This window comes from Clupea harengus, chromosome 14, assembly GCF_900700415.2.
Source record: "Clupea harengus chromosome 14, Ch_v2.0.2, whole genome shotgun sequence".
Taxonomy (NCBI): Eukaryota; Metazoa; Chordata; class Actinopteri; order Clupeiformes; family Clupeidae; genus Clupea; species Clupea harengus.
Genome location: NC_045165.1, coordinates 18,984,679 through 19,010,159, shown reverse-complemented (window position 1 = coordinate 19,010,159; position 25,481 = coordinate 18,984,679). Strand labels below are relative to the sequence as shown.

The following is a 25,481-nucleotide window of genomic DNA, read 5'->3' as shown; positions in this document are numbered from 1 at the left end:
CCCCACCCCCAACCAGGCCTTTGTGAATTTTAATTGAGAAAAATATAAAGCATGTGTGCAGTATTACCAAAACATGCTCTCAATATTTCACTGCCTGGCATGTGTCATTACTTATTGAAGAGCCCCTTGCAGGGTGTGTGTCGGGGTCCGCAGTCGAAACATTTACTCTCGATTAAGATGTTTTCTGAGACACGACAGTACGTGTGTGTCTGTGTATGTGTCTGTGTGTGTGTGTGTGCAGGCGTGAGTGAGTGTTTTGAGTGCAAATGTGTGTTTGATGTCCATATGCATGAGTGTATGTGTGTGTGTGTGTGCATATCTGTGCACATCCTTGTGTGAACAAGAGACAGTATTTGTGTAAAACACAAACCACACAGTCGTTGTATTATAACAGAGCCCATGTCTCAGGTCTGACTACATTTGCTGTAAGCAGCGCTTATTCTCTCTCTCTCTCTCCCTCTCTCCCCCTTTTTTTTGGTGTGAAAACATCTCATGCAACAGTTGACTATGTGCCTGGCAGCCGGAGCTGGCATCTGGAGAAGGAGAGCAAATCTTTCTGGGCAGGAGCTCAAACGCAGGTAAGCAGAGAGCGGAGAGTGGGCCTCGCCAACAGGAAGTCAGATTGGCCAGGCGCTTTGCAGCCTTACAGCGAGGCCAGCGAGGCTGGGGTCCCCGGCAATCATTTTAGAACTGCCCAATCGGCAGTGGGGAGGGGACACTCACGGGATCGAGTCAAGAGCTCTTTTTTGTCTTATGTGTTATAATCATGAGTTTCTCTTTTATATCTTATGCGTTGTAATCATGAGTTTCTCTTTTATATCTTATATGTTATAATCATGAGTTTCTCTTTTATATCTTATGTGTTATAATCATGAGTACAAGTTGATATAATGCTGAGAGATGAACTCAGCTTTCATGGCGTTATGTTTTATAATCTAGGTATGAATGTCAGAGTTTTTGTCATTTTTATCGGAAACATTTATCTTTCAAACACTGGTTTTAGGATATGTGTAAAGCGAAGCAATGACAATGTCAAACAAAACAGTATTTTACCCTGTGCCACTGAAAACACAGTACCTTTCAAAGCTTTCTTTACAAACATGAATGGAATAACTGAATGTGATTTGGATGAATGGAATTTGCTCTGTACCACAGTGTGTAAACAGGTGACATATACACACAAGAATTGGGTGAAGAAAATCAGTTCATATCTCACTTTTAAAACATGCACGTTTGAACACAGAGGGAGACCAACAGTTGAAGCCTTTCTTGATATGTAAAGGTGCAGATGGCTGATATTCAAATAAATGGTTGTGACATGGTTGCTTTTTTGAAAAATAAAGAGAGCGATTTAGCTTTGTGTCCGCTCTGAGGTGAAACCCAAATCCCTGCACAGGCCTACAAGTGCATCAGTGAAGGGGAGACGCATGCAGCCCTGTGGATCTGTGTGGGAGGGCAGACTGCAGATAGCAGCCGCCTGTGGAGTGGAACTGGCCCTGAGGTTGGCCAGACCTAAGCCAGAGCCCAGCCGTATCTGGGAACCTTAATGTGAAGAGGAGAGGAGAGGTGAGGTGAGAGATGTGAGCTGGCCTGGGGAGATCACACACACGGACACACGGACACACACACACACACTCACACACACACACATGGCGGTCGATTGTGGGCCAGATTTGGGCCAGACATGTTCCGGTGTCATTAGATATCTGGGAAGATGAAAAGGATGAGATGTGCTCTGGCAAGATCGCACAGAGAGAGGGGGGGGAGAGAGAATGTATGAAGAAGAGAGGGAGAGAGAGAGTAAAGGAGAGAGGGAGAGTGAAGCAGAGAGAAAGAGTAAAGGGGAGAGAGAATGAAGGAGAGAGAGCGCATAGGAGAGAGGGAGAGTGAAGGAGAGAGAGAGAGTAAAGAGTAGAGAGAATGGAGGAGAGAGAGAGCGTAAAGGGGAGAGCGGGAGAGTGAAGGAGAGAGAGTAAAGGAGAGAGCAGCTGTGCTGGAGAGTGTGTTTGAGGTAAATATCTTTATAAAAGTAACACGCCTCATGAAAAATTCAGCAGGCCGCTGTGGCCAGACAGGGGTCAGGGATGACTCCCCACAGATGCACTTGTTAGCCGTGTAAACCTTTCAACACAAGCCAGACGCCTGTGCCGGGAGATACAGGCACACACACTCACACACACACACACACATAAAACATATCCACACACAAACACAGACATCCACACACACACACACACACACACACAAAAGCATTGGCAGCGGCTGACAGGAGCCTAGATCTCCTGGTCCTGAAACTAAACAGTGTGAGACAAACACAGATTACTGTTTGCTCCTTTTGTGAGGGTCTACATTAGTGTACTTGTGATAGTGTTTCAGCGACAAATATTCAATGTGTGAAGAGAAGCTTTACTATTCATTCACATGGCAAAGGCCATAACTGTCCCCACAATATCTTACAGCCATACATCACCATGTGGCGGTTGATACAGGAAGTTAGGGGAGGGGAGGCATCCTAAGTTGGACAGCTTACAACTTTTCTTTTTCTTTCATTTTCTTCTCAGTATGTCTGTATATGCGTATCTGAGTGGGATCTGGATCCGACTGTTTTATCCTACAGTATGTCTGTATATGCGTATTTGAGTGGGATCTGGATCAGACTGTTTTATCCTACAGTATGTCTGTATATGCGTATCTGAGTGTGATCTGGATCAGACTGTTTTATCCTACAGTATGTCTGTATATGCGTATCTGAGTGTGATCTGGATCAGGCTGTTTCCACTGGCCTCTCCTCTAGCCCCACTGTTTGTGCTTGCTGATGTTGCATAGATGTTTCTCTGAGGGGTCTGGTACACATTCTTTCTCTCTTTCTCTCTTTCTCTCTCTCTCTCTCTCTCTTTCTCTTTCTCGCCCACAGCAGTGTCTCTCTGTGCCTCCGGGTATGCCGAATGTCATATTTTATTTAATTAGGGCCATTAAATATAATTAAATTCCACTGAAACCTAAGAAGGCTAAGTGGCAACACAATGTGGCGCTCAGCTAGCCTGCGTCCTGCTGATATTTCAGCCAGAAATATTGAATTCAACCCTCAAGTGGTTCCTCTTCAATAGCTGCCCTATATACTCTAAGATAACATTGACTTTTTCATACACTCTAGAAGAAGAAAAAAAAACGTATTATATTATTAATTATTATAACCAAAGGCAGAAATAGTAGGTGAACACGTCGTGCAGAGCCTATTTCTATTTTAGCCAATATAGACTTTCAAAGATCTAACATCTTTGTAAAATGCCCTTGGGGGAGCTCAAGGTGTAACACAATTCAGTAATTTTCTCATACTTTCAGTATTACATTTCCAGTTCTAGGCACATTATATGTATAAACTGTCTCTAGGAACAATTGATGGCTATTATGTGTGTATATAATGGCCACATAGATATTGTTTGTGACAATAACTTTAAAGCCTGAACAAGATAGCTACCTTTGTTAACAGGCACATGCATAATAGAGACACAGTAGGAATTAGGCTACAAATCATACAAGCCCCTCCTGAAAGGGAACTGAACTAATGATGGCTGTCACAGTCAGGTTTCTTTGTTACAGGAAGTAAGCCGTTTGACAGGTCCCGCCTCTTCCTGTTTGGGCAGTGTCAGTCATGGGCGAGAGGCCACTCGCAGCTGGGTGATGTGATGGAGGGTGACGTGCGAGAGAAGCGGACGAGTTTAAGGCCTGTCAAAACACAGCTCATATGTCAGCCTTAGACTGAGACGGAGAGAGCGAGGAGAGATAAAAATAAAAAAAGAGAGAAAGAGTAGGAAAGAGAGAGAGAGAGAGAGAGAGAGAGATCTACAACCATTCAGGGTTCAGGCAACAATAATGTTATTCTGCTCAGAATTAGCTCTCTGGTTTTGTGTGTGGTGGCTGACACTCTCTCTCTCTCTCTCTTTTCAATTCTTCTTTTTTTTCCAACTCTCTCTCTCTCTCTGTGTACTAGAAGCTGACAGATGGATCTGTTCAAGAAAAAAAAAATATGAATAAAAAAGTAATGAAAATGATTGTCTGACGACACCGCAGCTATTTTCAAGAGGCAGCCGTGGTTCTTGTGTCATTCTCTATTTCACACTAGTAGAGGAACAAAACAGAACAACGGAGGATTTAGCATAAAAGAACTCTCCGACCTGCTGGGAGGTAATTATGACATCACACCAGCCGGGGAATGCTTTGCGGAATGCACCAGGTGACATTTAAGCGTTTTAATCATTTCTTGAAATGTCTTGTGTCTGCTTTTTATATCCTCCTCTCTCTTCCACATTCACTCACAAACTAATGCAGGAGGAACAGGAACAGGAGGAACTTCATGTTTTTCGTGATGTAAAATGCAGAAGTGAGATTTGTGCACAGTCAATTTACACAATATTTGAATATGTTTAAAGCTTACAGTATATGTGGACAGAGTAATTATCAAGCATGTATGAAACGTGTTTGCAAAATTCAGTGTAGTTGTTTCACAGTGTCTCCTGACAAAAGCATCTGGGGAATGCAAATATATGCAATGACTGATTACACGGGCAGGCAGACATCTTAAGCTGAATGTTTCTTTTTCAAGCCGTTAGCACTCGCAGTTATTCACAACCCATAGAGAAACTGGCCTTTGATTTAAAAACAAATGGGGAACACATATCACAGCAAGACAACTGTGGGAAAATATTGCGATTTTCCTTTGTGTGGTTCCAAGAATTGGAGCGTGACCATTACCTCACATGTGCGAGATTGGCTAAATTTAAATTATTCAATTTGCTCTGCGTGTGTAAAAACACTCCCGACCGGAGGCAACTGACGGGGGCTTTGCATAAGCAGCTACAAGCGCGAGCGAGACCTTCCCAAGGCTTGGCTTCCACTGCACACAATGGTCAGCAGTAGCGTTTAACGTGACCAGGACGCGACCACAGAGTCATAATGGCAGGCTGCGTGTACACTGCAGCCATGTCTGGGCCTTTGTGTGGCCTCTGAGGCAATACCATCACAGTGCTGAAATGTGCATTGGCTATTTTACAGGATGGCGAAGCATACGGCTACAGTTTGTGGGGCATCAATGTACAGTAAATGTCCTCTTCCTAATGAATAGAAAGTCTCGTTACTGTTCAAGGAAATGATTGCTACTGTCTAAGTCCTAACCAGCACATGAGGGGATGTAGTAAGTGAGCTGTGTGCTGATTATTAAGCCTGTTCAAACACGTGAGGTATTGTGGTGCCGCAGAGTACACTGTCTTTAATGCCGTGTGGTAACCTACACAAATAAAGACTGCAGAGCTCAAAGAAGAAAATAAGAAGAGGAAGAAGAAGAAAAAGAGGTAGTTATTAAGACTGAGACAGTCTTTCACCATCCCATCTCCAGACCTCACTCCATTCCTCTCCCTCCGGTAACTTTGTCCAGCCCAGAGTATTATTTTATGAGTCCTATTCCCGCGGATCCTCCTGGCTTCTCTCTGAAGGACTCCACGGCACTGCTTGGGAAGATAACTGTGAGAGTTCTTCCCCCTGAAGCTGGTCTAAACTAAACTGCCTCTCTACCCCATTCAATAGGAGGCTAGCTCCGTTTAATCCCCTTCTATTTTTTTTTTCTTTTTTTTGGTGGCGTATTTGAATTTTAATGAGCTTTTCACCTTTCAAGCAGATGGCTCAGTGTCTGCCTGTCTCCACGAGAGCGGGGCGACTCCTCTGTCACGTTTTTGCACAATTTGTTTCAACTAGCCGAGCCGAGTCCTTGAGGGGGTTTAGAGCTTTGAGTCTGTAATGTGGTGTTTGGCCCTGCGTGGCGTGCGCGCCCCTAATGAAATCAGCTGAAGGAAAAACAGGCCCTCTGAAGGACTGGGGGTGGGGGGGGGGCACAATCAAGACAGGAAGCTGTGAGTCTTGCCTAGGCGTGAGGGGCCTTGTTTTTTTTTTTTTTGGAGTCTGTTTGGTGTGTGTAGGTGTGTGCATTTGGTGTGTAAGTATGTGTGTCTGCTGTGAATGCGGAGCATTTTGAGGCGTATTCAGCGTATGGTAATATCATGACTGGTGTTGTAGTAATCATGTCTGTAGAGAATTTGGGCCACGTGTGTGTGTGTGTGTGTGTGTGTGTGTGTGTGTGTGTGTGTGTGTGTGTGTGTGTGTGTGTGTGTGTGTGTGTGTGCGCGTGTGTGTGTGTGTGTGTGTGTGTGTGTGTGTGTGTGTGTTCCTACTTTAGCTGTGCATCAGGGAAACAAGATGTGAGATCTTCTAGTTTTTTTTTCTAGAGGCACCAGAGACAGTTGAGAGAAGCCCCCTCGTTTAGCCTCGGAGCTTTGTTTGCATACAGAAGGGCTCTCGACCCGTGCGTGCTGTGTTTAGCGTGGACACGAATGAACGGGGCATCTCTGCAGAGGGCAGATCACCCCTCTCCTCGCTCCTTCATGTCAGACCAACAGAAAGAGGAGGAGTTTTTTTCTTTCCCAGAATGCCGAGTGAGGAGGACCTACCTGCTTGGACGCTCTCCTGCTTGGGGCAAATTCCTTTCAGGGGCGTCAGCAGTCTCTCGTCTTCCTCCTCGGGAGTCACCTGGATTCCAATTTCGACCGGTTCAACCACTTTCCGCAGCCCAGGGCGCTGGTGGGGTGGCGAGGGGCTGCCGCCGCCACCTCCTCCTCCTCCTCCTCCTCCTCCTCCTCCTGCTCCTCCTCCTCCTCCTCCGCCTCCTCGGCCGCTGCGGTCAGCCATTTTGTCGTAGCAGCCGTGGTGTCCCATCAGGGCCTGGCACTGCTTCTTCTTGTGCTCGATGAAGAGCAGGATGTCCCCCAGAGGGAAGGGCATGTGGCACTGGCCGCAGGTGAGCAGGTCGTGGTCCCCCAGCCCCGAGGGAAGAGGCCCGGGCGCGGCGGGGTCCAGCATGGCGTGGGAGAGGGGGTGCGAGTGCGGGTGTGGGTAAGGGTGGGGGTGAGAGTTGGGGGGCATCTCGGGCACGTCCAACCCGGCGTCCGCATGGTCAGCGTCCGCTGGTGGAGGGGGACGAGAGAGAGAGAGACAAAGAGAGACAAAGTGAGAGAGAGTGAAATTATGTAATTCCAAAACATTCAGAAATTCAGGCAGACAAAACACTGTAACTTTGGAAAACCCTGGAAAATGACAAGTGGACCACACATTGCAGGCCATTTTTCCAGCCTCAGCTTAATCTAAAGAACCTGTGGTCTAGTATCACACAGGGAATGTCTAAACTTGACGCCTTGTCACTAGATCTAGAATGCTGGGCTCTCCTTCCGTTAGTTTAACGTCATTTACACAAACTTCTACACTGTCAGCCATGCCAGAGGTTGCATCAGCTTGTGTCTCAGTGAACGCATCAACAGACCGATAAAATAACCCACAAATGACTGCTGGGACCAGGAGGAGGCTCCTACGGTTAATTCACTGTGTGTTTGTACACCTATGCATGACGACAGTAGTGAATCAGCTCGACCGTGTGTGTGTGCGTGTGTGTACTTTATGTTTGTGTATATGTGTGAGGCAGGTATGATTCAGAGACAGGGACGTTGACAGAAAGAGAGAGAAAGAGAAAAAGAGAGAGTTGAGAGACGGAGAGACCTTGATAAAGAGATAGAGGGAGAGGGAGAGAGAGAGAGAGAGATGCAGAGAGATGGAGTAGTGTGTGGAGTAAGACAGTAGGTTTGGCCGGGGGGAGGTATTTGCACAACCATAAAAGCATGGGGCCCTGCTGATCAAATCACCACTCCCCCCCCCACACACACACACACACACACACACACACACACACTCCTATACCTACCCACACTCTCCATCTACCCCCTTTACCTCTAATTACCCCCACCCCCCTCTGCTCTAACCCTCCAACTACCTCGGACACCTCCACCCAGCCACCCAGCCCCTTTCACTCTCCATCTTACGATTTGACTTTTATCCTTCTAAAAAGTGACCACAATCAGCTCTCTGTAATCCTTTCTTTTTTTTTCCCTTCTCCTCCTCAACTGCAGTTTCCTGAAGGCATCAGAGCAACGGGCACAAAGCTGTGTGGTAATGTTATGCACGTCTGGTGAGGCTGAGGTACAGAAATACAGCACGGGCACCTAGCTGTGTTCATGTTATGCTGGACGGCTCCTTCTCCCCTCCCCCCTTGTGCCAAGCTAATCATGAGATCTAGATAAACAACTCGGCAAGCGACTGCCACTTCACACCTCCTCACTTCCTCTCAGAAATGCTGTTGGGATGTGTGTGTGTGTGTGTGTGTGTGTGTGTGTGTGTGTGTGTGTGTGTGTGTGTGTGTGTGTGTGTGTGTGTGCAGGTCAGGGTAACAGAACTGTGGCCACACTCTGAGCTTTGTGACTGGGGGGTGGGGCTGGGGGTGTGTGGTACTCATATTACAGTAATCTGAGGATAGGAAGTTGGGTTTTTATGTGAATTATTTTGTTCGTTTTTTTCTTTAGCTTAATTTTACCACAGTTATCACCGTAAGATGTATATCACTTTCTTTCTAAAGACTGTCTCCTAAAACAAACACAAAGAAGAGACAGAGAGCTGCATTTCTGCATCAGTGATCAGTGGAGGGATGCGATGGAGAGCTGCATTACTGCATTACTGCAACATCAGTGGAGGGACGGTGTGGGGAGGGTGGGAACTGATTCCTTGCCTGACAGAAAGGACTTATATGACACATTTCAACACAATGTCCCAGGAGATGCATATGATCAAATAACAGTGACAAGCTAACTGAGAAGCCAAACCAAACATGGTTAATAGCCTCACGGACATATGCACAGAATATGTATCTGAAGGTGAATGCATAAATAAATCCCCATGTGCTTGCTATTATTATAGCAGACGAGAAGGTTTGGAATGCCTGTATGATATGTGCAGGGGGGATCTATCACAGCAGACTGCATGTTGACGACACACACACACACACACACACACAAACATACACACACCCCAGACGCTACCACATACACAGGTAGCCATGTTTACATCCGCCCACGGACCCCCACTCCTCATCACTAATTTCACATGATGAATGGAGACCAGGCTGCACATCCATCTGCAATCTGTCACTGGTCCAAATTATAAATGCATACAGATTTGTAATGTCAAACTATGCCTGAAGTGAGCATGCCCCCCCCCACCCCCCCACCCCCGCACCCACACAAACACTCACACACATACACACATACACACACATACACACACACACACACACACACACACACACACACACACACACACACACACACTGACTTCCATGCACGTAACATGGGGTAAGGGAAGGGGTAGAGAACCTAAAAATATTAATTTATTGATTTTTTTCATTCATTTTTGTAGTTTTTAACAATGTATTTTGTAATATTATTTAATATTACTATACAATATTGTTTTATTAATCAATAACCATTAACTATTTATGTACTAGGCAAATATGAGGATATGATCACAATGATTATAACATGTTATTATATTAATATAGTTGTCAATATTTAATCATTACTACAACTTAACATTATAATTAGGAGTAGTAGTAAGTCCAGTAGTTGCTGGAGTAATAGTAATTGTAAAACTGATAGTAGTAGTAAAAACATTACAGTACATGCAGTTAGAGTGCTGGTCACTGGCTATTACAGGCTGAGGGCATTATCAGCTGCACCTTCACAAGCGTGTGCCGCGGATGTTTGCGTGCCAGGGTTCTGCGTTCTTTCTGATGAGAACCTAACAGAAGATGACTGAGGAAGATAACCCAACCCCCACAAAGAAAGAGAACAGGCCGAGGGAGCCAAGACAGCCCCAAGGCTAAATCAGGCCATCTGTGCATTAAATTAGGCCACAGTTCACATATGTAAATAAACAATGAGAGAGTGCAGTATATACTTAGCAATTATGGACATCATCGTAACATAGTATTCCTGCGACTCCACTGACCCAGTAAAGCCGAGGCCTTTGCGAGTCCGTTTTATAGAACGGCGTGTCATTTATGATTAAACATCTCCTTTCTTTTCTTTCTGACATTAAAGGAGAGAGATATAATAGAATTAACTCACTGACCATTTCCTGCAAATGTTAAGTACGCACTGAAGAGACCAGTGGAGCAGAACACGATGCGGGAAAGACTGGGAGCATACTGTATGACTGAGCTGTGTGTGTGTGTGTGTGTGTGTGTGTGTGTGTGTGTATGACAGAGAGGTGTGTGTGTATGTATGTGTGTGTGTATGACAGAGAGAGAAAGGTGTGTGTGTGTCTGTGTCTATGAAAGTGAAAGTGTGCTTATGTGAACACCGGTAACTACTGGCATGTGTGTGTGTGTGTGTGTGTGTGTGTGTGTGTGTGTGTGTGTGTGTGTGTGTGTGTGTGTGTGTGTGTGTGTGTGTGTGTGTGTGTGTGTGTGTGTGTGTGTGTGTGTGTGTGTGTGTTTGAGTGTGTGTGTGTGTGTGTGTGTGTGTGTAGGTTTGTGTAGGTGTGTCAGTTTGTGAATCTGTGGTATGTACTAGGGTTTTTCTTTCTTCTCTACATCCTGCAACACTCAAGGTGCACAAGGTGCACGAAAACAGACAGACAGACAGACAGACAGACTGACTGACTGACAGACAGACATATATACAAAACATCCAGGTCACATACACACACACACACTCACACAGAAGAACATCCTGTACCAGAACGTTGGAGATTTACAGTTTTAAAAAGCAGGTGGTAGCTCCCAGTCATGTCAAATCATTTACATCTGTTAGTAGAGAAAGCTGAGACTGCTCTGTGTGAGTCCTCTGGGCTTCCGTAAGCCAGTGCTACTGTGACATAGGAATGAGTGAAGAGATGGCGACTGCTGGTAGTTTGAGTTTGGTGTGGTGTGGTGTGTTTGTGTGTGTGTGTGTGTGTGTGTGTGTGTGTGTGTGTGTGTGTGTGTGTGTGTGTGTGTGTGTGTGTGTGTGTGTGTGTGTGTGTGTGTGTGTGTGTGGTTGTGTGTGTGTGTGTGTGTGTGTATGTGTGTGTGTGTGTGTGTGTGTGTGTGTGTGTGTGTGTGTGTGTGTGTGTGTGTGTGTGAGAACCTGCTTGAACCTACATGAAAGTGTCACACGTCTGTGGTAAAGGAGCCTATACAAGGCCAACGGTGGAATGAACAGCCATGCACGACGTGAGGTCGAAAATGTGTGTGTGTGTGTGTGTGTGTGTGTGTGTTGTGCTCATTGCTTGCACTGCAAGGCGACCACAGGAAGCACACAAACATGCAATGCCGCTGATACACACTTCAAAGGCAGAGAAGTCAGGGACCCCCCTCACTTCTCTCTCTCACACACACACACACAGTCATACACACACCTGTGTTCTCCCTCTGTCCTGCTCTCTCTCTCTCTCAAACACACACACACATATGCATATAGAGAACAGACACACAAAAATAAAAATGGTCTCAGTCAGACAACACTACATGAATACCCACACAGATATCTGTGATAGGTAGTTAGTTTTCGATAGCAAATCATTCAAATCCACCCATCATAAAGGAGAGTTGCAAAATGAACACTGTCTATTTTTGCTTTTCTTCTGCCTTTTTACAAGACCGTAAGACAGTCCTCCATCTCTGTTTGCCTCCTCTTCCCACAACCCCTACACACACACACACACACACACACACACACACACACACACACCGCATGCTGGCATTCTCTTCCAAAGGCGATAACAATGCCGTCACCTAGGTAACATTACAGCTCATCATCTTCCCTGATCCCTCAACAAATACTCCATATAATTCTATCAAAGCCACGGAAATGTCAAATGTTATTTTGTCTTCATCAAGCACCCTCTAGCAGCCAGAAAGAGTGAGTGAGTGAGAGAAAGAGAGGGGGAGAGAGAGAGAGAGAGAGAGAGTGAGGAGGAGGAATATCGCCCTATAACTCCACACAATAGAAAAACTGTATGCTAACATGCAGGCTAACTCACATGTAGCGTAGCATTCTGTCCTCTTCACCATAACCCTCCCTGTGTTCACAAGAGCTTGGAGGAGATGCAATTAACACTGTTTATGTTGAAGTACCATATTTTTCCATATTTTCCCTTTTGAAATCTGTTGCATTTTTTCATTGTTGTTTGAATATGTCTTCCATCCTCCTTCAGTATGTTGTGTATGGGGGTGCGGAAGGTATGGGCCTTTGTCCTAATTGACCTAATAAGGCAATGGGAGTCACACTCAGGGGTGTAATGGCAGTTCTGTTGCTCATGTTGAGAAATTGAGCATCTAAAAATAGAGAAAACCCACAAAAAAATCATCTTTGAACAAACCCTTTCTCATTCCAAAAAACTCTGTTCTGGACACTTTAATTCCTCACAACTCCAGTGTTCTTTTTTTTCCAGATTTGTGGAGAGGGAACGAAATTGCTGTTGACAGGTATTTGGCCAACTAGAGTACAGTCTCGCTTTCAGACTCCAAAGCCTGCTTTTAAGAGCCTGTTCAGTTACACAGCGTTGCATATGGATATTACCTTTGCGTCTCATCAAAAGCCCACTAGAGCAGAGGTCATAGTCATTTCCATCCCCACAAAACAGGACAGAGTCTGGATTTTAAATATGATAACATTTAAACTTTCCTGTGTTCCAAGTTTTTTTTTTTTTTTTTTTTTTTTTTTTTTACGGTTCAAGTCTTAAAGTCTAAAGTCTAATTAGACAACACACACAATTTTTACTGATTTCATACCGCTTTTTACTGAGACCATAAATTTCCCCATTTAAATCTTGAAAGCCTTTATAATTTTGTCCAGATATAAAGATTTACCCTGGGCCAATTAAAGCCATTCACAGTCTTGTGTGTGTGTGTGTGTGTGTGTGTGTGTGTGTGTGCGCACGCACACGTGTGTGTGTGTGCATGTGCGCGTGTGTGTGTATGCACTGAAAGGAAAGTCTGACTTGAAATGAGATCCAGAGAAAGACTTAATCAAACAATAAAAGCACCAGCAAGTTTACTGTTTGCTCTGTTGCGTCTCACAACACACACACACACACACACACTGCCCTGTCCCTCTGTCCACCATAACTCAGGGGTGAATGGGAACCCCATCAGAGATGAAAGCAGAGCCCCAGCCCGTACACTTATCCCCAGCTCTCTTTTTCCGTTGTGTGTGTGTGTGTGTGCCAGTGTTCAGTCTGGAAGACAGGGATTGACAGACGGTGGTTGGACAGAACGGCATGCTCAGGCAGCACACATACACACACACACACACACACACACACACACACACACACACACACAGACAAAACAAACAAGCAAACAAACAAAAAACACACAAACAAACGGGCACAACCAAGTGACGACACGACGATCTCTGTCGACAACCTCTGTCTCAAAACTCTGTATATGCATGTGTTTGTGTCTGTGTCTGTGTGTGTGTGTGTGTGTGTGTGTGTGTGTGTGTGTGTGTGTGTGTGCATGTGTGCGTATGTGTGTGTGTGTTGACAACGATGCTATAAAATAAGTAAAAAGCACACAGTCCCTCAGCCAGCCAAGCCCAGGCTCAGTTAGAGGGATTTATCAGTAATTAATTTGATGATTTTTTTTCTTTTTTTTTTAACAGGACGTGTGCTGAAAAAAAAAAAAAAAAAAAACGCCTCACAACGAATGGCTCCAGAGACCCAGGGCCTCCCCTTGTCTTCCTGTTTTTCTTCCCAGCCCATCAGCACAACAGATTATCACGTCTGGGAGCACATCAAAGCAACACACAAATAAAGAGAAGCAACGCACAAATATGTTAATGCTCTTAGAAGACCAGACGCAAACGTGAACTCGATACGCGCCTTGCCGTTTTGGAAAAGAGGCACACATAACGAATGACGTTCTAACGAAACACACAGACTAGAAATGAACGGCACATGCATGCAAAACACACACACACACACATGCACACACACACGCACACACACACAAAACAGACAGACAGACACACACACACACACACTACACACACACACACACCTGGGCGCTGCATGATTTCATCTACTGTACCTGCCCTGCGTAACGTCTCACAGATGTGTGTTACCTGCACTAGATTGTGATTAGCTGCAGCCACACTGTACACATTAACACAGTGCAGCGACGAGCGGGCAAATGAGGCCGTCACCAGGAGGAAGACAGAGAGAGAAGCTGTCTCCAGAACAGATCTGGCCCTGACGTGGCCCTGATGTGGCCCTGACGTGGTACTGATCTGACGATTCATCCCAAATCTGGGCCAGACGTGTGCTAGAGGCAGTTTGTGTCAGCTACGTACGTATGATACGGTGGAATTTAAACCTAGGTATTTGAGGAGAAAAAAAAAGAGAACCAAGGTGGCTTGAGTGTACTTAAAAAGGAGAGTGAGAAAAAAGGAGAGAGGAAGAGATGTGGAGAGAAAAGAAAAAGGAGAGGAGAAAGAATCAGAGGAGGGAAATTAGTCCCATCACAAGTAAAATGAGATTAACATGGAGACGTCCACTGGGAGGGAACATAAGCACCTCTAACCCTCCACCAGGCCAATTTCATCAGGGAAACATTACCTGATATTTTCACACAGAAAGACACAGATACAGAGAGAGAGAGAGAGAGAAGAGGGAGCTCATAACGTCTTCTCCCTCTGTGTCTCAGCCCAGGAGCAGACACACACACACACACACACACACACACACACACACACACACACACACACACACACACACACACACACAGACACGCACACACACACACACACACACACACACACACACACACACCACACACACATAGCTATGCGGTCAGGCCTTTCCCCTAGTCCTGTTACTCATTCTGGTGCAACACAGCCGTGCTGTGCAAACTGGCCGTTTACAGAACAGCACAGAACTGAGCTGGGACATGCACAATACCTCATGTTCCCACTATGAAACATGCACGGATGCATGCACACACACATGCACAAACACACACACACACACATTCTCTTTCTCTCACACACACAAACACACACATACACACACACACATACTTTCTCTCATACACACACACACACACACACACACACACACACACACAAGCCAACGTAGAGTCGTGCGAGTGAGAGCCAGAAAGCTTACACGCTTCGACCAGCTGTGGGATACTGAGCTCTGAGCGACTGGGCCGCTTTTAAGAGCCTCCACGTCTCATAAATCAAGCCCTGAGAAAAACGAAAGAACGATAGACAGACAGAACGGCGGGCTAGGCAAGGGCATGGGGCTCCTGACACTCCTGACGCTCCTGACGCTCCTGACGCTCCTGACACTGCCTGCAAGGGCTGGGAGGGCTTGGGAGGGCTGGGAGGAGTGGGTCCTCCTCAGGTATTTAACTCTGATGGACAGTCACTCTGAAGCAGCCTTTACATCATCACAGCAGACAAAAGGCACAGAGGACGCCAGCGAGAGGTGGGAGCAGTCGCTCACGCACGGACATATTTATCAAACTCACCCACTAGACGTTTAGTCAATTTCCACAAGAGAAATACGCCCTCACTGTGGGGGGTGACAAGTGTGGATGTAATTATTTAAACTGGAAGGAATTGTCTTTTTATTTAGTAATAGCCAACTTTGTATTCTAGGTTTTCATTTATAATGTTATTTTTAAGTAGGTATTTTTTTTTACAAAAATGTAAAAAATAAAATATACACTCACTGTAAGTGTTGAAAGGTACAGTATCTTTTTCGTTACAAATAAATAAAAAGGTTAAACTGAGTGATAAATGCCTTTTGGAGAGTTGGAGAGTTATTCTCCACTCTTCAACCAAAACACTGTTTGACATAAATGTTAGAAATAATTGAGAAAAAAAAGGAAAACCAAAAGAACAAGGGGGAGAGAATGAGAGAAAAAGAGAAAGAAAGAGAGGGAAAGAGAGGGAAAGAGAGAGCGTTGACCATGAACTGTTGCATGCACATTAAGAGCAGGCACTGGCGTTGGAAGAAAGCAAAGGGGGAGAAAAAGAGAGTGTGTGTAAGGATGTTGTAAGAGCAGCTGCAGCGTTGAGGCGTTGACAGTTAGAGTCTGAACCAAGCGTGTTAATGGCAATATTATCTGAAACATCTATGCACAGTCGTCAAAAGCCACTGCACAGAAGTTTTCTCAACTTCGCCCTATACCAACACATTTAGGCAACATGTTTTTTCGACTTTTTTTTACTGCTGCCTTCCTCTGGGTGCCACAGAATAAGAGCTCCCCCTAGCAGGTCAGTCTAAGCACGTCTAGCTCAGGCTCAGCTTCCCTGCAGAAACATGAGGGTTTGTCTGTGTGATCACCAAAAGCCTGGACTGACAACAGCCTTACCTCAAATCACTAGTAAGTTCTGCTTGAGACACAAGGAGACATTCTACATCGCTGCAAAGTACGCCTGATCTTTATATAATTATTGTCAAGGATTTATTTGACAGATTTGTATCCTTGCATTTGTAATTAATTTATATTCACATTGGGGCTCTGAGGTATATGATACCATAAACATTACAGCATGAAACTGTCACATTACTGTTGACTTTTTTTCATTTTCTGGTCTTAAGTCAAAAAGAAAGTGTGCATGTGTTCCTTGCAGTTCATCCGGTCTACCACAAATATGCTGCAAAAACTGCATCCTTCTCATAACTGCCTTTTTTTATTGCATGCTTTCAAAGTGTTTTGTCCAGGTAACATACCAACTTGGGAGCTAAATCTATTTCTATATCTATTTCTATATTACATGGGACGCAAAAAAACTTTTTGAAGCCTTTCTTAAATTTGTGCTTAAATCTGTCCATGATTTAACTCTCTCCCTGTTTACATCCCTCATGTTTGAAGTGGTACAGACCACAGGAAACCATTCATTTAAATGTAAGCTGATTTAACTAGACTGCAACGGTTCATCTAACGTCATCGAAAACCACTTACCTGCCGGTTAAGTGTGTAAATATGACAAAATATACAACAAATTCATATTTTTAAATTAGCAGAACTAAACAGCTATAAACACCATACCAGAAAGTTTCACAAAACAAAAAAAATACTTCTATATATGGATTGAGGTGAGACGCATTATGCAAAACTGTCATATCATTCGTATGCAGCATGCCATACGTATATATTTAACGGTAAACCATAATTTGCAACACAACCATATCTCTTAATATTTCTACGTGTGAGGACAAAATATTTCTGCTATATACTAGTGATGAAGGTTTCGAGATGATACACATAAGTAATTCCTACAAAACAGACCAAGGAAGTTCTCTCAGCCCTCTCCTTGTGATAGAAATGAACAAAGAATTAACTCCTTCACTAGATTGATCTTAAAGGGTCCATGGAACACTGCACAAAACTGAATACAACAAAAGACATAAAAATGTGACTGTGGTCGCAAGAAAAAATGCACTAACAAAAAGAACAGAATGCCTACATGCAAAAAGGTTTAGCTACACTACTGTCTGCTGTAAAAAAAAAAACACTACATTTCTTCTATTCAACTTTCATTTGAAGTAGAATGATATTTCTTTACAGTATTTCAAATAAGTGAAATGCATCTGCAGTCTACTACAAGTGGACCTGTCTCAGCGGCGTACTAAGAGAGACCAGTGAGAAAAATGACAGTATTAATGGAAGCATATTTCTCAGCTATGACACACAACTCGTGGTCTGCTTGCATTTGGTCTCGTGTTTGTGCACAATGTCTGAAAATCTGACACCGTGTGTGTGTACACGCAAGAATGCATCCAGCACAGGACTAAACAAACCAATTATTTTCCACAAAGTCTCAGAGATTACTCAAGGTCGCTGTATCATGTGTATGAGAATCCCAGCTAAGCACACCCAGTGATTTCAGCCCCAGGCTTCTGACATACTTCTGTGTAACACAACAACACACGGGTGTGCATATGCACGCTTTTTCTACAGTCCAAACACCCAGCCTTCTTCTACCCCCGTGGACTCCAGCACAGAGCTCTGTGATCATTCGTGTGTCAGACGTCTTTCATTCATTAGCAACGCAGCCATACCCCTCAGTTTGTCAAAAAAAGACAGAGATGTAGGCAGGGTAGACAGAGATATGGCATCACCTCTCTCTCTTCCTACCTGTCTCTTTCTACCACTCTCTCTCTCTTTCTATGTCTCTCTCCTCTCCTCTATCTCTCACTCTCTACCCCTCCATTGAGTGTGGAGCCTGAGTGGAGGTGGCTGCCCGTGCAGTGGGCTAGAGGGTGGCAGTGAAGGGGGGAGATCACCCAGCTGAGACTCTGGGCCCTGAGCGGGGGGACTTCAGCAAACTCAACCGGCTGTAATCAGACCACTCCCGCGCTTCAAAACGCCACATTACTCACCTCCACCAGTGTCAATGCAGAGGGCCTGGTGGGCTGTGGCATGACTACACGAAAGCCAGAGGACCGCGTACGGCCGCCAAGATCCACCACAAATGCTGTCAGTCGAGTGATTATGTGTTTATATGCTACCTAGATCATAAGGATCTTGCTCTGCGAGCAACATGCACTGCACTGTGCATGCTTTGCAAAAACATGCTCTCTCGGTGGGTACACACATCACAACATAGTTTTATACAGACTTCATTGCACTGCTTCTCAAAACAGGGTTGCCTACGTGCTTATGCAAATACTGATTGTTCTTAGAGGTGCATGTTACATCAGCAGTGAGAACAGGAGTGGTGAATAAAAGACCAACACACTGACAGGCCATCATTTAACCATATTGGAGCAGAGACACCAGAAAGGAATGCTTTGTGAATTGTGTTGTGAGTGAATGTAAATAATTATAAGTGAAGCAGCTAAGACTCTCTCTCTCTCTCTCTCTCTTTCTGTTACACACACAAAGTAATTAGTCCATAAAGGAAGGAATGGTGTGTGGGTTAGAATGTGCTGCATACACAGTCCTAACCCTGCACAACACAAAACAGATTTGGGTGGGATGACATCACTGACCTCTGTTACGAATTATCTAGATTAAACATGTAGACTACACTTGAACACTGAAAAGACCTTTCGGTAGTGTATTCTTAGTCGAGGGACTTAGTCTAAAACTAGACACAAAAGGAGTATGCTTTTTTTATTATTATTACACACGAACTCGCGCAGGTCTTAAGTAAAACTTTTTAGACATTGCGTGTCTGTGAATTCAAATACAGGAAATTAAACCGATGTGTCTTCCATCAATAGATTGTATGTAGCCAATAATGGCGGAAACTAAGAAGTCGCATACTTTTGTTTAATTTCCATAATTTAGGATGATTTGATAGTAGTACCTGGAACATGCAGTGTTGTACAGCAGTACTCGCTTAACTACAAATCTGCTGTTAGCTTGCTCCCACCCTCTGCTTTTCTCGGCACAAACTCGGCAAGAGGACTGTTCAGAGAACGATCCTTTCAGTTCACTGTCATCTACCTATTTTGCTCCGTGTGCACATATCATAATAATAGTGCAAACGCTTTGTGAGGCCTTTGAGACATTTCAATATAAAGGTCACAGCGTAACTTAATTTCATCTACACGTAGTTCACTAAAAAAAAGAAAATGTCATGGTATTTTCTGGGTTAGACACATCGAATGTTTACTTTCTCCACGCGGAGGCTTGTACATGAATTGTACATTATACCTGTAAGACCTCTATTTCAAGGCCATTCATTTACCCTGATACCCATAGGAGCAATGTCACTGTAAAAATAGGTGTTTATAAAAATGTTTCCTGTTTACTTCTGTAAGGTGAATCTCAAGTAAAATTTCCATAATTAAAAAATATTCACTTGACGATTTACTACACTGAATGGGATCTCCAAATCTTTAATAAAGGTGGACAAAATATTCACTGCATTGATATATTTTATTTAGACATGGTAGGCCATCATGAGGATTCACGAACCTAAGGTTCAAAGCACCGAACTAGTTTAAAGTTTTCTATCAAAATGTCCTACATAATGCGAGGTGTTTTGATGGTTATAAATGTATGGATATTCGTATTTAATACGACATCGATCTGTATATACCATTTGAAAGAATAAAGTGATGTTTTTTTAATGGTAAACATAAATGTATATCCCGACGGGGCTTTACAGTAGATAAGACTCGGTTGAGTTATATGGTTGGCCTCTTGGTAGTAATCCATTTCCTATGAATTCAGGAGAGTAAGAGTGTGTATGACATTGTCAATGTAGTGACATATGCACGGTTTTCAAGTCCCCTACACTACCTCCTTGGTGTAATGGCAGGCCTAAATACTCAAAAGAGTATTTTTATTAGGTTTGTTTAAAACTTTTATCTCTTCCAAATATTCATGTAAGTTCTTCATTTTGGAAGAAGTGCATGTAGGCCCGTACTCCAACTTCAGTAAGTAGCCTAACAAGTCTACAAGGAAACTCGCCCACATTATCTGATAAACAGATTAATATCACTGCATCATGTAAACCACCACTTTCTACAGCAATCGCCCATTTAGACACCGGTATTCTGTTTGTGCTATAAACTGTCCTCTGTCTTAGTCATCAATGAAAAAATAATTTACAAACAAAAAGTCGACAAATTTCTCAGCGAAAAAAATATCCTAATTTAAACACTTTTGCGTACTTTAAACGCCTATGGTAATAAGCGTTGGTGATCTAGGCTACAGTTTTATCAATGCCACAACAATCATAAATCAATGCATAATATAATCCAGCAAATAAAGCAACTTCACATAAATATTAAATGCAAGCAGAAGACTTACGTGTTATGATTTCTCTTTGTGACAAGTGCTGTGGGTTTCCCTGCTTGCGACGGGACATTGCCCTGGCATTTACACTGGCATCGCCCGGTGACCTGCACAAGGAATGATCGGCTGCCTCCCCTCCTTTGTGTGGTCCTCGTTTCCCTTCTGTAACTTTTCCCGGGACCCCCACGAAACTGGCACTGATTGCACGTTGGACCGCCAGACGGACAGATAGCAGAGTCCCTTGGTCAAAAGAGCTGAAATGCCTTTGCGCTTCGTCCCTCCTGTCCACTTATGCGCCCTACGACCGCGCCGCGGACACACACACACACATACACACAGTCTTCGCTTTCAGAGATTCTGTGACTAACACATTTGGTTAAGGTGTGTGATGAACGCAATCTGTCCAAGGACGAAGAGGCGGAAAAAAATATCCTTGATGTTTCACGCCCGGGACTGACAGTTGTGAACAAACCAGCAAAAATGTCTCTCTGCCTTTTAAGGCAGTCAAATATGATGCCCACTGCGTTCTGACAGTTTAGGTCTGCTCAATACCTCTCTCCGTCCAGTCAACTATATGGCTCATCAGCGGCTCTGAAATTTCTTCACAGAGAAAAAAAAGAAATCATTTGTTATTAATAAAATAAATTAAGAAATCCAAATTTCTTCTCAGTATTTGGGTTCAGCAAGCGATGGTCACTTCTCCCAGGACACCAGAACTCGCCTTTTGCATGCAATGTCAGCTACTTTTTTCAGTCAGTCCAACTCTTTGCAAACGCTCCCCTTGTTCGGCTCTGTGGAGACCAGGGACATAGACTGCCTCCCTTCTGCCAAATAAATCAAGACCTGCTGGCTTTTCCACCTTTCTTTTCTCTATGAAGATGGCGGAGTCCTGCTTCACCGGGAGCTCTCTGTCTCTCTGTGGCGAGGGCTGCCTCCGTACAATGGGATAAAATTCAAGTTCAAGTGCGGACGTGACGTTAAGTCTACAGTGGGAAAGAAGAATTGGAGACTGCAAGAGCACTGGGGGCGACTAGTGGTGGCTTTTCACAACTATCGGATCACCATAACGCGGCGCGGCGCTGAGTGGGGAAGAAAGCACGGACACTGAAAGCTGTTGTCAAGAGAGGAGCAATCCTGGACCCATCATCTCTGCCTGTGCTGGTAATCTGCGCAAAGAGAAAAAGTTTCTGTAACACTGCATTTATGAGAATGGTTGTGTATAACACCTAGTCACACATTTTGCCTGACCTAATGACCAATGTAGCACCGTGTCAGACACAGTGAAGTAATTGTACATGCGTAAATATCGACAAACCCACTAGAGACTCAAAGCCAGAAATCTTGGTGTCAGGTTAATGATTAATTACAAACGTTTTACAAACATTTTACAATTTGTGTACACTCTATCTCTCTCTCTCTCTCTCTCAGGTCAATGGGACCAATAACTCAATACATATTTGATGATTTACAGTATTGTAAGAACGGAGTGTCTTGCAATTCCTCTGTGCGTATTTGTTGGAAGATTGCATCAGTTAGTCAATTGAATGGTCGCCCAGTTAGTGTAGGCTACAAAACAAGTAAGCGCTGGTGAGAAAATTAAGTTTTGTCAAATTTAATGAAATGTCAGTGTAGAGTTGATAATGTCATTTACGAGAAAAGAGCGTGACACAAACCACCCGTGTCAGACTAGAATCCAAACAGCTCTCTTGGTAAATAATCACCGCTATAATAGTTACCCCATAAACGCACTGTGGCCATCTATAAGATAGAAAATTGCAGTTCCCGTAATAAAAATGTCTTGTAAAGTTCAAAACTCATATGGGGAAAATACACCACATTTGAATAACGACCAGTTCAGTCAATACAAGAGCCAAGATAAAAAAAAAAAACCTCTTGAGCTAACCAGTCTTGACTGAAGAGCAGGAGAGGCCTTTCAAGAAACAGTATGCAGTGCATTTCTAAGAAATGGAGTTATAACAAATATATAACATTTTTGATGGCAGTGGCCCTGAATATTGGAGAGTAAAGTGCAAGAAGTTCTTTTTTTTAAGAAGGGGAATGTGAGTGAAGGACAGAAGAGACACAAATCAAACTAAAATACTCACCAGCAGTGGGCCAGGTAGGCAGTTTTGTACAGAGAGAGATAAAGAGAAAGAGAGAGAGAGAGAGATATTGTAATATTTGTTGTTGCTGCTTGCTCACAACTGACTCCCCCTTTAACTCATGTGTGGAATGCCTGTGAACAGAGAGAGCTTACCTGCTGCACGACCATCAGCCATCTTCCTGTAGTTTCCACTTCCATTTTAAGAATGCCGTTGAGATTAAGATAGTCAGCTGCATCCCAATACACCTCAGTGTGAAAAACTACATGTGCAGTTGTGCTACCAGCAATGAGCTGAGCTTATCACAGGCGGTCACACAGCACATTGAACAGTGGTGTATAGAGAAGTCGTTTTCAGCTTTGCTACTTGTTCAGAGAGCTGGGAGACTAATCTCATTCAAATGGATATTTGGCATCAGACCTTTCCTGTGTATGTTGATGGAGATGCTGTACAGATTCATTCTGATATGAATAAATGTGTATTATTATTATTGTTGCTATTATTATTGTTTTATTATTATTATCATCATGATTGTTATTATTATTATTGACAATTGCCCATCGCACCATGGCAAATCCTCCCAGACATAAATTTATCATCAGAGTTAAAAGATCCTCATTCAACTTAAAAAAAAAAAAAAAGAAATCGCCACTGCCTGATGCCAACCCATGCTTACACTCATTTCAATTTTTGAAGGGATTTGTTGGCAGCACACAATAATTACGCATTCCTCGACTTCCTCTGGATCATCTTAATCTATTCAATAAAACCCTATGCAGCCGAGTTTCGTGAGTATTTGCATGAATATCTCACAGAGGTGATAAGTCCAATGTTCTTTCATTTGCATTTCCAGCACACTGTGAGCTGGAGGAGCTGAAATGGAGGTTTTTTTTTTCATCCCCAAACAAGCCGAGGCTCCGCCATGACTGACGTCCCCCAAAATCAAGATAGCGCAAGTCTGTTGCTTTGAACAGCAAGGTTGGTGCTGTGGATCTTTTATCTTTTGCGAGACAATGACGTGGCCCACTTTGAGAAGCCACAGCTGAGAGTTGTTCGGCACCATATGAATTCATCGGACACACTGGCTCCTTTGTTCGGGTCTTCGTGTTTTCTCGAGCGATCTCCCCAAAGTCGATCTATTTTGTTTCTAAAAAGGCTGGCTTGGCTCCGACACTCGGTTTCAACTGACTTCAGCAGCTTGCTCTTCTCTGAGCCAAGCTCCTGGTTCTTACACTTGTACCGCTGGGAAGATATAAATAGATTTCTCTTGTTTTAAAAGACATGGCTGGCACCTCCAGAAGCAGACCACTCTCGCAACTTTGTGAGCTAGCATGGCATGTGTATTATCATATGCTAATGTGTGCTGTCTCTCGAACGTCCGCCAGTTCAAAACATGATGTTAGAAATTCCAACATCAAGTTCAGCACAACCTAAATTTATGAACCTGTCTAGACAATTCCACTTGTGTGACACAGAAGTTGAGAAAAGTAGTTTAACACCATATTTCAGAAAAAAAGCTTTCATTATTTAGCACCAATCTCCATTCCCCAAGTTTTGCAGGTAAAATAACACACCGAAGTACTTCAAATGGACATGTAAAAGTATACAAACACCCTAAAACCTGGTAGTATGTAAACCATTATACAAATGAGTTTAGTCACTGAAAGATCTTCAGACAATGGAGCGGATCTAGCTATATAGCCACTATATAATTGGGCCTCTTCTTAATAATATCTCTTTAAGCTGTCAGAGTGCGTTGGTGTATTTCAAATCTGACATTAAATACGCTCATAGTTTATGTTTTGCAGATACAAAAGTGTAGTAGTCTTTGTAAATTCTCATGACTATATCATCGCACAACACAATGCGTGCAGACAGCGTAGTTTATTAATTTACTGCGAATCAAAGATGGCTTCATGACAATGAAACTTTAGATCCAAAGAAAATGTTGAAAATGATAACATTAATCTTCTAAAGGAGCCACTAGGATGCAATTAAATTGGTAGCACTTAGAATCTGTGGGAGGACAAATAAGTGGTGTGAATGCGGACTCTGCATTGTTGAGGATTTTATTTTCTATCTGACGAATACCCTGAGACTCCGCGTGCATTCACAGCTCTCGTGTCAGTCATTTAAATCTGATTCACTTTATGCTCTCTACATCTTGTGTTGTCAGTATTTCAATTATTGCAGCATCAAAGAAAGACACATGAGTCATATTATATCAGTTGTCATTTCCTCAGCTCAGATGCATTGAATTCTAGGGAACAAAAAAATCCAACAAATAATATGTGTTTTGTTAATATACATTCTCCTTTATGATAGCGGGATCTTATTTACAATGTTTTAATGACCCGTGACGTTAAACTGAATGTAATATTGAATTCTCACCTAAGGAGCATTTCTGAAGTTGATTTGTGAGAGTTGTAAGGAGTCTCCCTTTGATTCAGACTGAATGAGTGTCACTGGCACTAGATACAATTTTGACATGCATGGTGGACATGTTAATTCTTTAGCCTTTAACATGGCCATGCACTTGTTATGCAACAGTACCCTCTGTTGGCTAGCGCCTGTCACATTCAAGTAGAGCCGCGCTCTGAGCAGCCAACACTACCCCCCGATCCCCCCTCCCGTTCTCATACACACTACAAGGACCACGAGGACAGGGGCCAGGACACACAATCCTTTCACTATTTCAG

General features: G+C 43.6%; 1 protein-coding gene across 2 annotated transcripts in view; it reads right to left on the bottom strand.

Moving 5' to 3' along the window:
* Positions 1 to 24,383, bottom strand: part of bcl11ba (BAF chromatin remodeling complex subunit BCL11B a) — a 55,264-nt gene extending 30,881 nt beyond the window's left edge. Inside the window, exons 1-2 of one of the 2 annotated variants that reach the window (XM_031580017.2) lie at positions 20,696 to 24,383; positions 6,498 to 7,010 (exon numbers count right to left, since the gene is read on the bottom strand). In XM_031580017.2, the coding sequence (XP_031435877.1) occupies positions 6,498 to 7,010; positions 20,696 to 20,753 (571 nt within the window). In that variant the 5' untranslated portion in view covers positions 20,754 to 24,383. The remainder of the gene's footprint in view (positions 1 to 6,497; positions 7,011 to 20,695) is intronic. The other variant, XM_031580016.2, reaches the window with a different exon arrangement.
* Positions 24,384 to 25,481: the final 1,098 nt, after the last annotated feature.